General features: G+C 40.1%; 1 protein-coding gene across 5 annotated transcripts in view; it reads right to left on the bottom strand.

Moving 5' to 3' along the window:
• pde4cb (phosphodiesterase 4C, cAMP-specific b) overlaps positions 1-13,128 on the bottom strand; it is a 67,364-nt gene extending 54,236 nt beyond the window's left edge. For 2 of the 5 annotated variants that reach the window (XM_034293696.1, XM_034293697.1), the window contains exons 1-4: positions 12,972-13,128; positions 7,878-7,939; positions 3,311-3,513; positions 31-43 (exon numbers count right to left, since the gene is read on the bottom strand). In XM_034293696.1, coding sequence (XP_034149587.1) covers positions 31-43; positions 3,311-3,513; positions 7,878-7,939; positions 12,972-12,994 — 301 coding nt within the window. In that variant the 5' untranslated portion in view covers positions 12,995-13,128. Of the gene's footprint in view, positions 1-30; positions 44-3,310; positions 3,514-7,877; positions 7,940-11,999; positions 12,213-12,971 lie in introns of those variants that run through there. The other 3 variants (XM_010897501.4, XM_010897503.4, XM_020049155.2) reach the window with 3 other exon arrangements.
• Positions 13,129-15,937: the final 2,809 nt, after the last annotated feature.

Here is a 15,937-nt window from a genome sequence, read left to right as displayed (position 1 = left end):
CTCCCCCCCCTCCCCCATCAATTCACTGACCTCTCTCACTGTCCTCTTCCCATCATTGTGGTAATCACACATTATTTCAGAAGAGAGAAGAGTCATTAACTCATGTTACACAGCAACAACAAACAACCACAACAACAAAAAGCCTGCCACACAGAAACCTGCATCTTTCCCTGTCTTGGGCTGTGGCGAAGCACACTGCAGAGCAGTAAGCTTAAACAGATAGCGTTCAAAGGGGATAGGCAACATAGAGCGCTGGGCTGCGACAAGATGTGCGGACACACAGACACAAACTAGGTGACCTTCAGTAACCTGAGGCAGGTAGAGAGACAGACAGATAGCAGGCTTTTTCTTAACCCCCTCTAGGCTTAAATAGATATTGGATTCATGGACATTCAGCTCAGCCAAGAATAATGTGGATGAGTATGTACTAAGAAAAGTAAATGGATGGCTGTCATGTGAGGAAGACGCCATGAGAGTGACTGCAGAAACAAATCCATCTGCAGAAACACAAATTCAGCACTGGTCCACAGAATATTTCCACCTAGTTTTCATACTTTAGGTGGGATTCTGAGGTTGTTGAATCTTAGACAGTTGAAGGCAGACAAAAATATTCAAACCTGTGCTCTTGATTTCAATATCTCCCAATTGAATCCGAATTAAGTCGGAAGCAGACAAAACAAATGTGATCACAGGTGTTCATAACTGCACAGAACCAAGAAAATAAATAAATGTAAACCGAAATTAAACCCAAAACAAAATGTCCTTGACAAAATTATTGACATTCTTCTGGAGAATTTGAAATAATTTGGTTAGAGGAAAGTGATACTTGCGCACTTGGTAATCTCACTGGTGGTGCAGTGTGGTGCAGTACCCTACAGGGTAGAACTTGCTACTTAACAGGGTTATATCAATATAAAGATAGTGAAGACCAAAGAACTGTCTGAGCATGTCAGAAACATAATACTCGTCAAACAAACTCTCCCAAGGTTACAAGGCCATCTCTTGGGACTTTGATATTCCTTTGATATTAATTCCTGATAGAATAGTTTGCTGCATTAAGACATTTGCGGCGCAAGGAACTGTGGCATATCGACCATGACAACATGGACACAAGAAGATACACACACTCAGATGTGGTCAAAAGCTGGTTCAAACAGAAAACCAATAAAGATTTACCAGCAGATCCGAAGGTTTCAACCCATCATATCTGCCCCAAGCTAAAACAAGAAGGTAAAATGTCAAGAAGCCCATGAAGCCCCACTGCTGAAAGAGAGGCACAAGAAAGCCTGCTTGAACGCCTGCAAAGACCCATCTAAACAAGCTTCAGTCCTTCTGGGGAAATGTCAGGTGGCCCGATGGAACAGAATTCAAACCCTCCGGCGTAAGAAGATCAGCGCTATGTTTACAGACAAACACAAAGAAATGATCGCCCCCTCCTGCAGTCAAATGAAGGGCATGAGCACTGCGGGTGAAATCAGCTGAAGGCATTTCGGAAATCAGAGTTCACAACCTAGTGTCCAAACACAGAGATTGTCAAATATTGTGGCTCTTAGGGCAGGAATATAACCCCAAGCATCCAAAAGCACCCAGGAATGGCTAATGAAGATTTAGTGGACCTTACTGAAGTGGTCACCAATGACGCTGGAGTCAGACTCTGAACAGCTCAGCGAAGGGATCTCTGAAACATTGCAAATCATGAGCAGTTAGCAGCTGAAGAGTGGTCCAAGTAGAGAAGTGCAGGAACTTTATAGATTGTTGCAAGAAACTTCGCAAGAAAGTTTGTACTAGCAAACATTAGGTCTTGGTTACCATTAATTTCATCTAAGCCATTTATTTTAATTTTCTGAAATAAAATTAAAAATTCACATTGAATTTGACTCAAAACCTTTCACATCAGAAATTATAATGCGAAGAAACTAATAAATGTATTCGTATTCTACTTAATCTTGATGAAATGGCTAATTATAAAAATCAAGGGTTAGCAAAATATGTTTGGCTTTAACTATATGCCCCCCAGCAGTGGGGTCTTCATAAGATTACCAATGCAGGAACTTTTCAAACGTTTTTGGTTGAGGTACAAAAACACGGTAGGGTTGCTGTGCAACTTTTAGTATGGGTGGCCTTGAATGTGTGCAAAACATCATGAAATCAGCACTTTTGTTTTGGAGTGCAATGTACAACCATGTGTCCAAACACAGTCTCTGTTGAAGGTTGTTGGTCTTCCAGCAGAACAACAACCCCACATATAAAAAGCACCCAGAAATGGTATAAAAGAACGACTGGAATATTCTGCAATGCCCAGTGAGTCAAAATCTGAATCCCATCCTTAAAAAAGCGGTTGGTATAACACTTCAAAGAATATCAGCAGTTTGCTCCAGAAAAGTGGGCCAAATTGCCAATTGAAAGATGAAGCAGGCTCACTGATGTCCATAGTAAGAATTTGTTGGCAGTTACCTTGGCAAAGGACTGGGTAGCCAAGTAATAGCTTGCAGGTGTCTATCATTTTCTCCATGTCATTGGTCCCCATTTTCTGAGTTGAAATTGTACACTTATGTAAAAGAAAAAAAAAAGATGAAATCTGCCATGTTGAAAATTGCAACATGGTGTCCAAACCAAACACTAACCAAATTCTAAGCTTTAGCCTATTTCCTTAGCTGGAAATAATATTGTTCCTTGTCAGGACAGGCTAAGAAAAAGCCTTGGCTGAAAGTGTAGATGTATTCGTAAACCAAAATGTCCCAGGTGCAGTTTCAAGGACAGAGAAACAAAGAGAGGCAGCTGTCTTAAGAGTGTAGAAATGCAATGAGAGAGTACAACAAAACTAAGATATGCCGCAAGAGCATTACAGAGATGGCTGAATGTGATCCAATTAAAAAAGCATTAATGTCAACAAATAAACCATACAACTCATTACATTTCTGCTGTAGTTTTTAAACAATCTTCTCTTTCGAACAATGTCTGCAACAAGAAATGGGTGTCCACCATCACAGAACAAATAAGTTTTGTTTATAGAACTACTGTAAGTGAAGTGGATCACTCTGCGTAACAAAATCCTGATCTGTGCTATGTGTGAAATATTCATTGCGATGTGTCTTGAATAGATAACCAGCCTAGAAAATTGCGACATCATTTGCATGTTTGGGTTTTATTCCACACACAGTTAAAAATAATCCCTTTGCCCCCTTGGTCACCCTGCAAAATTTACGATGGAAAATGACTGGAAAAATCTAGTCCCTTATATCTCCCTTAATAAATACAGGCCGTGCATTTCACTGAAAAGGCCAGAGTGTTAGCAAGCTGCCTCACTGACTTGCAGTCGCTGATGGTCTCCAGACTCGTGGCCTTCGCTCCGGACAGGGCCTTCCTGTAGAGGGCCTCCAGGTCCAGCAGCCTGCGGTGGTCCTGTGTGTGGGTGGAGTGACGCCGGGACAGCGGGGGCAAAAGCAGGGTCCCTGAGAAGCGACGCCGGACTGCATAGCTGAGGTTGGCCGTAGGGAGCGAATCCCGACGCCCCTGTGGCGAAAGACCATCATGTGTATTAGCAAATACGGCACGTAGGCAAGGTGATCTGAACAAATATGTTGTAGTTTTAAATTTACAGTGGATATAAAAAGTCTAAAATGCCAGGTTTTTGTGATGTAAAAGAATGAGACAAAGATAAATCATGTCAGAAAATGAAAAATAAAAACCTTACAATAACCTGGTTGCATAAGTGTGCACACCCTCTTATAACTGGGTATGTGGCTGTGTTCAGAAATAACCAATCACATTCAAACTCATGTTAAACAGAAGTCATTACACACCTGCCATCATTTAATGTGACTGATTAATAAAGTTTGGCTGTTCTAGTAGGATTTTCCTGACATTTTCTTAGTTGCCTCTCAGAGCAAAAGCCATGGTCCACAGAGAGTTTCCAACGCATATGAGGGATCTCAATGTTGAAAGATATCAGTCAGAAGAAGGGTACAAAATAATTTCCAAAGCATTAGATATACCATGGAACACAGTGAAGACAGTCATCATCAAGTGGAGAAAATATGGCACAGAGACATTATCAAGAACTGGACGTCCCTCCAAAATTGATGAAAAGACGAAAAGAAAACTGGTCAGGGAGGCTTCCAAGAGGCCTACAGCAACATTAAAGGAACTGCAGGAATGTATGGCAAGTACTGGCTGTGTGCTACATGTGACAACAATCTCCTGTATTCTTCATATGAATGGGCTATGGGGTAGGGTGGCAAGACGGAAGCCTTTTCATACAAAGAAAACATCAAAGCCCAGTTGAAGTTTGAAAAACAAACATCAAGTCCCCCAAAAGCACGTGGGAAAATGTGTTACGGTCTGATGAAAACAAGGTTGAACATTTTGGCCATAATTCCAAAAGGTATGTTTGGTGAAAAACAACACTGCAAATCACCCAAAGAACACCATACCCACCGTGAAGCGTGGTGGTGGCAGCATCATGCTTTGGAGCTGTTTTTTTTTCAGCTGGAACTGGGGCCTTAGTCAGGGCGGAAGGAATTATGAATACCAACCAATTTTGGCACAAAACCTTCAGGTGTCTGTAAGAAAGATGAAGTTCACTTTTCAGCATGACAACAACCCAAAGCACACATCCAAATCCACAAAAGTATGGCTTCACCAGAAGAAGATTAACATTTTGGAATGGCTCAGCCAGAGCCCAGACCTGAATCCAACTGAACATCTGTGGGGTGATCTGAAGAGGGCTGTGCACAGGAGATGTCCTTGCAATCTAACAGACTTGGAGCGCTTTTGCAAAGAAGAGTGGGCAAATATTGCCACCTGAAGATGTGCCATGCTGATAGACTCCTACCCAAAAAGAGTGCGGTAATAAAATCAAAAGATGCTTCAAAAAAGTATTAGTTTAAGGGTGTGCACACTTCTGCAACCAGGTTATTGTACGTTTTTTTAATAAAAAATAAGAAGAATTCCCTCAAAGATTTCAGTTGGTTTTTCAATTGAATTGTTCATGTTATAGGTCACATTAAAGGTGGAAAAAGTTCAGACATGATTTTTCTTTGTCTCATTCTTTTACATCACAAGAACCTGGGGTGTGTAGACTTTTTATGTCCACTGTAACACATTTAGCACTTAGTCATGGCCCCTTGGAACGGCCATGTTGTTGGTTCTTCACCTAGAGACGGGTGTCTGTTAAACTACTTAAATGCCAAATCTCACATTCATCTCTACAGGAGCAACACCGCAGAGAGACAACAGTCCTGAGCATGATTCCAGTCAGACACCGAGTAGTTCTAGGTATCACACCCAGAACCAGGCCGTAGCTCTACAAACCAGAATGACAAGATCATCTAAAAGGATAAATGTGTAAGGACATTTTGAAATTGTGAAATGCATGTGCATATACTGTAGGTTTACCACCAAAAACATGGCACAAACACATTCACCCTGGTGATGTTTGTTTTTTCATTTAGCCCAATGTAACACACTTTGAATTGCCCCTGTGTATGAAATGTGGAATACAAATAAACTGGACTTGCCTTACCAAAGACAATTACCAGAGCGACAAAGTAGACTCAGCTGAACACATCAATTCCCCTCATTTTCTTTGAGTGCCCCAATCCACCAACTCAAACCATGCTTGACTGTTCTACTTGGGTTCTATTGGGTGAGAATTGAGCGAACCGAAGCGTATTGATTCCTGCCCTGTTGTAAACACCAGTAGTGTCCATGGGTTAACTGCCTTTAGCCTGGCATCAATTTAGTTTCCCCTTTAATAGGGAAACTAAAAGAGGAGTGTAAAGTCTGGCCATCTATGAAAGTTTTTAGACCGATCATGTTTTGCAAATGCATGTTAGATTAGTGCGTCAATATATATATTTTTTTATTGCAGACGTAAAAACTAAAAATACCTAAAATATAGATATTCAGCTACAAAATAAGATATTAATGAACAAACAGAAAAACCACATGAAAACAAAATGAATGTGCTTTAATGTTGACGCAATCTAACAGGTCAACCAGTTGGAGAAAGTATTTGACCCAACAATCAGTCCTCAGTGAAAGTGTCCTGGGCTAAGGAATGTTTTCATTTTCATTCCTTCACCTCAGCACCTCATTCCTCTTTTGTTTTATCTGAGCAGCACCAAAATGAAACAAAGGTTGAAGTGCAGACTGACAGGTTTAATTTGACGGTATTTACATCCACAAACTGTGTATTGGAACAAACAAACACACAAGCAAGGATGCAGACAATCAATTATCTTAATCCTAGACTAGGCTTAGTCTGTGTCCGCAAAACCAGCACCTAATGCATTACCTTAAGTCTAATTCTACCCCTTAACCCCAAGCCTAAAAAAGTATTTTATAAAAATGTAGTCAGGCAATATGTTCTCACTAGTGAGAATTTACTACATATGTGAGAACATCTGGTAACACACAGGTACAAACACACACGACAAATAAAACACCTCAGAAACCACAACCCAATATTGCACCCGCCTATATCAGAGTCGTTGAATTCATCAGCTTGTTTTTCCGCGCAGCTTGCACTTCCGTTGACTTGATGACATTACCACACGGAGCAATCGGGTGTGAAACCGCCTCGAACTCAGAAACTAAATATTGATTTATTCATACACTGCAAGGGATGAAAGAACCGGCGCGCCCCAGGTTATTTGATGGAGCCACCGCGGGGGGGGGGTTGATAAGGACCTCACAAACATGATAAGCATGACGTAAGCACCTTCACCTGCTTTCACAACAACGGAGAGTGAAACTCTCCAACTGGTATGGAGGCACCAAGAGGATTCACAGAAGGCACAGACATTAAGGAAAAAAAAAAGCGGAACGTTCCCTCGGGTTGCATTCGGTTTGCAAAATTGTCCACAGGGCCACGGAAAATAGATCAGATCCGTTTACATTTCTAAACCCTTTTAATTAAAATGTACCCAGTATGTTTGGCATCCCTGACATTTCATTATATATCAGTTCAAAACAACCAGGCCAAAACATGACACCAGTCGTCTTCAGGCTTTAAAGGGGCAGCTTAAAGGGTTTCCGGCTTGAAATTCCAACGTCCAGCTGGCAATACTTTTTTTCACTGACATCATATGTTATATTCTCAATTTCCCAAGGTCTGGGTTGTATTGAAAGTGGCGTAAGTGTGTGTGTGTGTGTGTGTGTCTCATTTGTTTATAGAGCTCCACCTCCTGGGGGAATCAGCAAGAGGCCTCTTTACAAAATGTCAATTAAAATAATTGATTATATTAGCGGGAATAGAAAAACATGACTGAGAACATGAGTCGGAGCATTAAGAGGAGTGCTCATCAGTGTTACATGTGCAGTCTCCACTAATTACACATGGAAATTTAACTACAACAATTTAACCTAATGGCTTTGCAGATTTATTCCTCTCCAAATAAACACTGCTAAAGGACATAATCCCTTTTCGACACCTCGAATGGGTTGTAAGAGCTCTCGAGTACGGTGAAATAATTTCCCCCCGAACCCCAGTGTTTCAGAGGGCTGTGTGTGTGTGTGTGTGTGTGTGTGTGTGTGTGCGTGCGTGCGTGCGTGTGTGGTTCCGGACCACAGAGCAGAGCAGTGTGTCATGAGTGAGGAATGCCCCCGAGGCGCAGATAAGACTTTATGAAGGAGGGGCATTTCAAGTCCACCCACAATCACATACATACTTGAGGACTCTTGACCGAGGTAGTAAAGCATTAACGCATGAATGCAACCGGTGGAGGAAAAATTAGCAAGCTGCTAAATTCTCTGAGATTGACGCTCTTTTTTTTTGTTCTGGCCCAGGTTTATCCCACAAGGAGCCCTCTTGGGTTAATGACAAAGGCAGGCGGTGGAGGTGTGGAGGAAACTCAGCTTTCAGTGTTAATTACCTGTGTTGACAAATGAGACATGGACGCAGAAGCTCTGGTCACCCGGCGCTGTTAGAAGGCCGCTGAGGGAGGCAAACAGAGGGTTAGGTGGCGAGGACTTGTCATCCCTTCTCTGGACCCATCTTTCAGAGCTTCCTTATACAGGAAAAAAAAACACAGTTTACTAGGGCACAACATACCATTATTTCTCAACAACCTCTGGAAAATAAGCTTCTCCAGTAAACACTAAGGAATAAGTTATGCTAGTGAATAGATACTTTCCACCGAGAATATGTAACAGTTTTCCAAAAAGAAAAGTAGTTAATGGACAAGAATAACAGACAATACTTCAGAGTGGGCTCATCAAATAGCAAAGTGTAGTGGCAAATTCAATTTCTAAGCGGTTTCTGTTTCCATAGCAGTGAATAAAAATAATAATGTTTACGACTCAAGATACGCATTTTTATGACTGGCCCTTGGAATGTGAGCCAATACGTCATACGGTGAATCCCAAATAGCCAACAAACCTATCACAAAGCATCCTGGCTGCTCGAAGTCTGCAAAACCACCCCCTTTGGTGCGCCCAAATTGGTTTTTGTGGATACAGTCACCCTTTACTTAGCATTTGTTTCCCCCTGGACGTTACAACACTGCTCAGGCGTGGATTTTACGCCTGCTATGTCAGGCTGTACAAAATAATAGTTTGTGCATAAAACTGAACACTCTTTCAAATATTAACCAAGCTCTCTCCTTAACCCTTTTAACAACCACACAGACCCTGTGAACATTCACAATCAGGGGGTCATAAAATATATTCAAAACCTCTTGAAGTTTTCAGTGACGCACACAAAGGTTTCATAGCAGATACGGCTGTTAAATCTTAACCGGGCCAACTATCGCATGTTAAACCTTTGGAGGGTTATAAAAACTGAGAAACATGCCTAGTCCCATGACTTATTCACATACCATTTGCATACCATATAACTCATTAGGTAGACTAAGTTAGCCCAGGCAGTCCCAATATGAATACATGCGAAGGTAAAATCCAATTAGTCCTAAACTAAAGAAGCATGTGTATAATAACGTTAGTACTGGAAAAGACACAGTGATGAGACAAGATAAGCATCCCAAGATGACCGGAGAGTCAACTAGTGGCCCAAAGGCCAAAACATAAAAATTGCTAATAATTCTCTCCACCAAATGGCACAATGAGTATAATGCAGATGCTTGCTGTTATATCATGTGCTGGTTATGAATTGGAGAATGCAGACCCACCCATGCTACAGCAGCCCCTTACCATGAATACAGATTTTGTAGACCACACTGTGATCGAAGAAGCCCATCCCTGATCTCAAAGAGTGCTCTCCATACTTTCCAAGTTATTATGGTACCTTTCGTTTATATTGTTATTTATATGCCCTTATATTATGTCTTTATCAAATTACAGCCTGCGGTTTTGTTCAATGTAGAGCTCGCCAACGAAATCTGATATCTACAATGTTTGTGAGACCAAATACATTTTTCTCATCATTAAACATCTAGCCACACAGACTGCCAAACAACAAACACAGCATATTTTGGCATTAGTTCTGCAAATATTTAGGCAAGCAATCAAGCTCAGATTGCATCTTTTGTTTGATGGCAAGAGGAAAAATCTGCAGTAGCACCCCATCTAGAGGACAGAAAAGGTATTTTTATATCAGAAGTATGTGCATTTACATATATTCTACAGTACAGAACTTTATTAAAATAATACACTATTTGTAAAGTGCTTGTTACAGTACTGCTCAAAACTCCAAATATCAGGCTAAAACAAAGACAGTACACAAAGGCTGCTGAACCATCTTCCTAAAGATCTTGCATTCTGTAGGTTTCACTCTCAAACCCTATAACGGACTGCAGCGATTAGTGGGCTGAAAAGCTAAATCAATTTAGTCTTAACTAGGCTTATCGAGATAACCTGCAGTAGATCTCCAAGAACTGCGTTGGGCAGCCCAGTAAAGATGGAAACCTCCCATTTTGGGCTGGATGCTTAAGATGCTGTTTTTATGTACATAACTTATGGGTAAAATGACCCATACCTCAGTTAGTCATGAAATTCTGGGGACCCTTTTTAACACGACAGCCCCACATTTTCCAACCAGTGGCCACAAATCACAGATTGCTTCTTTTAAGTTTCCAGATTCAAAAGGAACTATCACAACGGATTTCCTTACACTTCACAGACCTGTCAGAGGAATTCTGAATCTGACGCAGTATATTGTTGACTTGGTACTTATGTGACCTAATGTGAAATGTTTGTACAGGATGCACAGTGAGGGACACATATTTGTCATGACCCAGACCATGCTATCCCAAACTCTGCACCAATCACTAAACAAACAGAGTAGCTATAGTGAATATCTGAATTGGATTCTGAATTCCAGGAGTTTATGACTGTTAACATTGCTTCTTTCATGCCTGCCAGCGAATTGTTTATATTCAATCAGCAGGACATTTTTAAATGAGTGAGTGTGAGTGATTGAGTGTGGGTTTGTGCATGTGTGTGTGTGTGTGTGTGTGTGTGTGTGAGAGAGAGAGAAAGAAAGAGAGAGAGAGAGGAAAGAGAGAACAACAGAGGAAAAAGGAAGCAAATAGAGAGAACAGGAAGTAGAGAAGATAAAGAGAGGAGGTGGAGAGAGAGAGAGAGACTAAATATTTCCAGGAAATGCATTCCAAATTCACATGGTACTGTATGACTTCAAAACCACAATTAAGGTCTGGTGAAATTTTTCAATACATTCTCAAATAAACATTTCTGAATATACACATACCTTGGGATTTGGTGAGATGAAAATCTGTCTTTTAAAACACATTACTGAGTGTTCGGATAGGATAGAGATTAAAACTATTTTATAGAAGTAAATAAATGTTTGTCATGTCAGCATTGAAACAAAATGATGTACTGTACGCATGCCCCCACTTCAGTTCTGAAACCACTGGATGCAGTCAATCATTCAGCCTTATCGCCAGTGTACAGTTTCATACATATTATTGTATTTTATACACTTCAGTTGGCTGGGACTCCCTGACCTCCAGAAGAGAGACATTGGGTGATATTTATATATAACGCTGTCATACTAAATCTAACCTTGGACATAAGTTGGAAAAACATCAGTTATCAAACATGCTCTCATGACTGGCTTGTCCTGGAGACACCACAGGCTTATTTAGAACGGGGGAAAACTGTATTTTAATACTACACCCTACACTCATGGAATGCCACTCAAAACGACCTTAAGCAGAATGTCTTAGTGCCTAGAAGGTCATTTAAATGTCTGACTAACAATCAATCAATCAATCAAATGTAACCATAAAGCCCTTTTTACATCAGCAGTTATCACAAAGTGCTTTTACAAAACACCCAGCCTGAAACCCAAAGGAGCAAGCAACAACAGTGTTGAAGCACAGTGACTAAGAAAAACTCCCTAAAAGGGGCTGAAATTTAAATAAAACAAAAATGTTATTGTTATTTATGTTATTACTCTGATGTTTTTTCTTGGTGTATTTTGTGGTTTTTATTGTTGTAATACAGGGCAAAGCTGAGAAACAGACCTGAGTTTCAGTTAATTAAGGTTAAAAAAATCTAATAAAAGGCAAATGGATTGAACAGCAGCCAGCACTCATTGGAAGAAATCTTCATTAGTAAAGACTAGTGCAGATTAAAATGATTTGATTGCAATAAGATATTATAAATATACGATCAGTTTTATATCCCTAATTCATCTATGTATACCAATGTATGTATTTGTGTGCGTGTGTACAAAAGCATATAGAAACATATACATAGATATATACAGACACACATAATACAAACAAGCGACACACCTGCCATTGATGATTAGGGCAAGTATTATTCATCTTCAAGATTTCCAGTTAGTGGCACATTTGTTTTTTAATGAAATGCGTTTAATAACATTATTCGGTTATGTCGGGACTGGACCGGTACATTTTAGACAATTACAATCAAAACATATTTAATTTAGTTTCTTGTCAATTTAAAACAGGCTTATAAAGTTTAATCGCACACTCCACAGCTTTTTTCGAAGTGTATGTGTTATTTAAAGTAGCGCGCCATCGACACACTTAAAAAAAAAATCTTACCTTTGGTCGGTCGACTTTTTGAGTCTTTCAAGGCAATTTCAAGACAATTGTAATTATGAAGGAAATTTTTGTTCACTCTTCATTGAAGGCCGTGGTCTTTATCACGGTCCATTTTATTGCTTTAACTTGAATAGACTTCAAACTCCGTGCATGCTGCCTTAGTTGCGAATGACGTTGATTCAGTCACATGCCAGGAAATGTTTGTGGATGTAAACAATGTACGCACGCATTAAGCCGGACATATAGTAAGGCAGGTGATGGGTTGCTGGGAGGGGAACGTTTTTGCATTTGGGGTATAAAACAGTTGTGTGTTCAAATTATTTTCACTTTTCTTGTCAATGACAGGCTAGTAGTTCACTGAGGAAGTGGTCTACTTTTGGCAATTTTCCCGGCTTTGGTCAGACTTATCTACTATAGTTTAAGACTAACATAATATCCGTTTATGCTAACATAATATCCGCTTAGACTCGCTTGTTTAACATTTAAATATATGTATGTCAAACAGAAACCAATGATGGCAAAGTAAAACAAACCATACCAGCAATAGGCTACTTTAAGTGCATGTAGATGTAACTTTCGGATGGTTTGGTGGTGTTAAGGAAAGTCGTCCGTGTTTATGTAGTTTAGTTTGATTTTACAATTGTTTTTTGTTTGACTTGCATTATATATTTTAACATATTTTTTACTTAACAGGTCAAATTGAAAAGTAGCCTATAATGTCGGGCTCCCAAGTGGAGCTGAATTAAAAGTCAGGAGATTTTCAGACAAGGTTGCCTAGTGAGTGACTCCTTGTGATAGGTCAGGCGCTTGCAACCTCAAACTCTCCCGAGACCACTGAGATAATATATACAAAAATAGGCCTTCTGGCTGTGGACGTTATATTAAATTGATTCTAGCAAGAAATGGAACCTGGGTTTCTGGCTAGACTGGTAAACACCTTAAGCATTGCTCCTAGGTCGAAATCATACTTACGCGAAGATCTCTGCCCCCTCCATACGGAATGGCACGTCCACATGCTTCACTACTCATACATCTCTAGCCCTGAGTTCTGATAGGCCCATTTCCACCATCCCACTTCTGACACCGACGTGGCGTCCGCTCGTTAGGAGTACGATGATGTTCAGGGGCGAAAATCTGATATCAACTTTGGAGGGGATAATTACATTACATTTTCTCAAGAGCAATAATTGATGGGGACACCAAAAGTAGTGCTGTAATACTGTTTTAGTTTCCGCCATCGGTTGGCTCACTACAGTAGTTCTTCAAATTCAGCTATTGTGTGTGAACCCTACCAACACAAAATAAATGTACTGGATTTAACCAATAGCTACGTATATAGAGTGCCTTTAAGTTAGATACGAACATGATCACCTTGCCAGCTAAGGAGCACTAGTCCAGTGCATGAAATCACTGGACAAATTGCAACAGAAGCAAATTCAACTGATTTTGTATCCTCAATATGTCCTGAGTAAGGAGAAAAAAAAGCTCAGAAGAATCCCATTAGGGTAAAGTTTCGGGAAAAAAACAAATAATGCCTATTCATTATTTTTCTCACGTGATTAGGGTAAACATTTCAACCTTTAGATATCACCATGAAAATAACTGAGTTGATTACTCACATCAAGACAAACAAAAAAATGTATTACACGTTTTTTGTAATTGTTAACATGTGCAATCGGTGCATAATCTAATTACGTATGTGCTAATATGCATAAATACCACAACAGATCTGAACATTGGGTATAGCCAGGTGAAAATGTCTTGTTGACATATAACAGTAAAAGACTTAACGTTAAGGTCTGAATGGAACCCATTTAGGCAACCCATGAGCATTAATACATAGAGGCAGGAAGAAGTACTTTAAACCAGCCTTTATTAATTATTATTGCAGATATGGGGTTTGGGGCTGGGTCCGTGGGACTGTTTCTGGGGGATGAGTCTGAGGGAAGAACAGGAGACAAGGGTGAGGAGAATGCAGAAGACAAAAGGTAGGTAAAATAAAAAGTGTCTGGATCAAACAATCAAATTACGTACACAATACACCACTAGAGAAACTCATCTTCATTCTCGTCACAGGCCAAACTGCATTGAGTTTGTCCAGCTCACTCCCCTGCAGTGTCCAAAGGCCAGGGTGCATTCTATATAGTCAGGGTGCTGCAGTCAGACTGGCAGTTGCACCTTATGAGCTTCTCAGGAGCAGGAGGTAGGGTTGTCTTAAATCCCTCATCACACTTGTGCCATCCCCACTCCATTGGACAAAGTCCATCTGTAAGATTAAATACACTTTATTAACTGTGTTAGCTAGCTAATGAAACTGTTCACCAATCTTAAACTTGACATTGTTTCACCAATAATAGTCGCACCACAGCTTAACACACTTCCAGACGTTCCCAATAAACTGTAGTTGATCACCAGGTATGTTTTATTAATGTATGTTGAATAATCCATGTAGGAGAAACGAAAGGAAATCTTTCTTACCTGAGTGACAGCTTAGTGACAGTTGATTGACAGTTGAGTGGAACTTGAATGAATGACTGAATCTCTGCCCCTTATGGGGACATTAGTTTGCCTCTATAGTCTTTTTCTGTAAGATGTCAACATGATTCTACAAGACATTTTCACCTGGCTGTATCCAATGTTTAGATATGTTGTGGTATTTATGCAAATTAGCACATACATTATTATGCACCATTTGCTCATGTTACCAAAATAATTCCACAAACGTATAATACATTTTTTGTTTGTCTTAATGTAAGTAATTAACTCAGTAATTTTCATGGTGATATCTAAAAATGTTATCCTATTCACATGAGAAAAATAATGAATATGCGAATGAATAGGCTATTTAGGTCTTTTTCGAAACTTTCCCCTAATGGGATTATTTTTATTAATTTTATCTTATTCAGGACATATTTAGGATACAAAATCTGTTGAGTTTGCTTCTGTTAGAAATGTTCCTAGGTTGACCCCCATTTTGGCTTAAAATGACTGGACTACTACATTGCACTGTAAGCTTCTCTCATTGACTCGAATTCAAACAATTGCAAACACTGGCTGATTTTACTGTAGATAGCTAGCAAACGTCGGCTAACCGCTAGCTAACATAAATGTGACCTGTAATTCAATGTAGTGAACATGAAGGCTGGTCACGGTTATGTGTTTTGTTGTATTGAGTGTTAGAAGTAAGGAAATGTACAACTTATCCTTTGTTTGAACTACTTACTGAAAGTCAGCCACCAGCGACCGACTCTGTCAGATTCTCACACATGCACTCATTGTACCTGCACGAGGTGCCTCTGCTCAGGGCTGTGGGGGGGGGTCGCCAACTTTTGAAACTTAAAAGCCTGCTATTAAGCGTCGATAATCAGCATAGGTGCTTTCATTGCGTCATATTAATATTATTGAAATGACATAGTTATGCTTACAGTGATGTATTGGGGGGGACAAATCAAAGTTTTCCTCAGGATGGGGGGGGGGGGTCATGTGTCCCCCGGGATTTTGGTCTATGCCCACGTTGCACGGGTAAACTGGGATGTATCCAGGCACAGTACCCCACCCCACCCCCCCACAGCACTGACCTATCAGCTACCTGAACTGGAGAATGTTCCTCCCTATCTTGCTGAACAGTAGAACATTTCATCTGGGGACCGACACAAGACACCATTCAATGCAATCATCCGTTTCATGCAACTCAAGAAGCAGAGCACTACCCTTTTTTGTGTGATGCCCATTTCTGATCTTTTTGACCAATCAAATCAGATAGTTTTGGAATGATTCAAACCAAGCCATTATACAGTTCAATAAAACTCCAAAAAACATGTCCCCCTTTTTGTACAACTCCTTTTGTAACTTTTGCTACTGTACATGATCTGTTGCTACCCCGTCTTTACAAACAACAACCTGAATTACAAACCCCCCCCCACATCAACTTTTATAAA

Source organism: Esox lucius, chromosome 8, assembly GCF_011004845.1.
Source record: "Esox lucius isolate fEsoLuc1 chromosome 8, fEsoLuc1.pri, whole genome shotgun sequence".
Taxonomy (NCBI): domain Eukaryota; kingdom Metazoa; phylum Chordata; class Actinopteri; order Esociformes; family Esocidae; genus Esox; species Esox lucius.
This window is presented reverse-complemented; position numbering and strand designations above follow the sequence as displayed.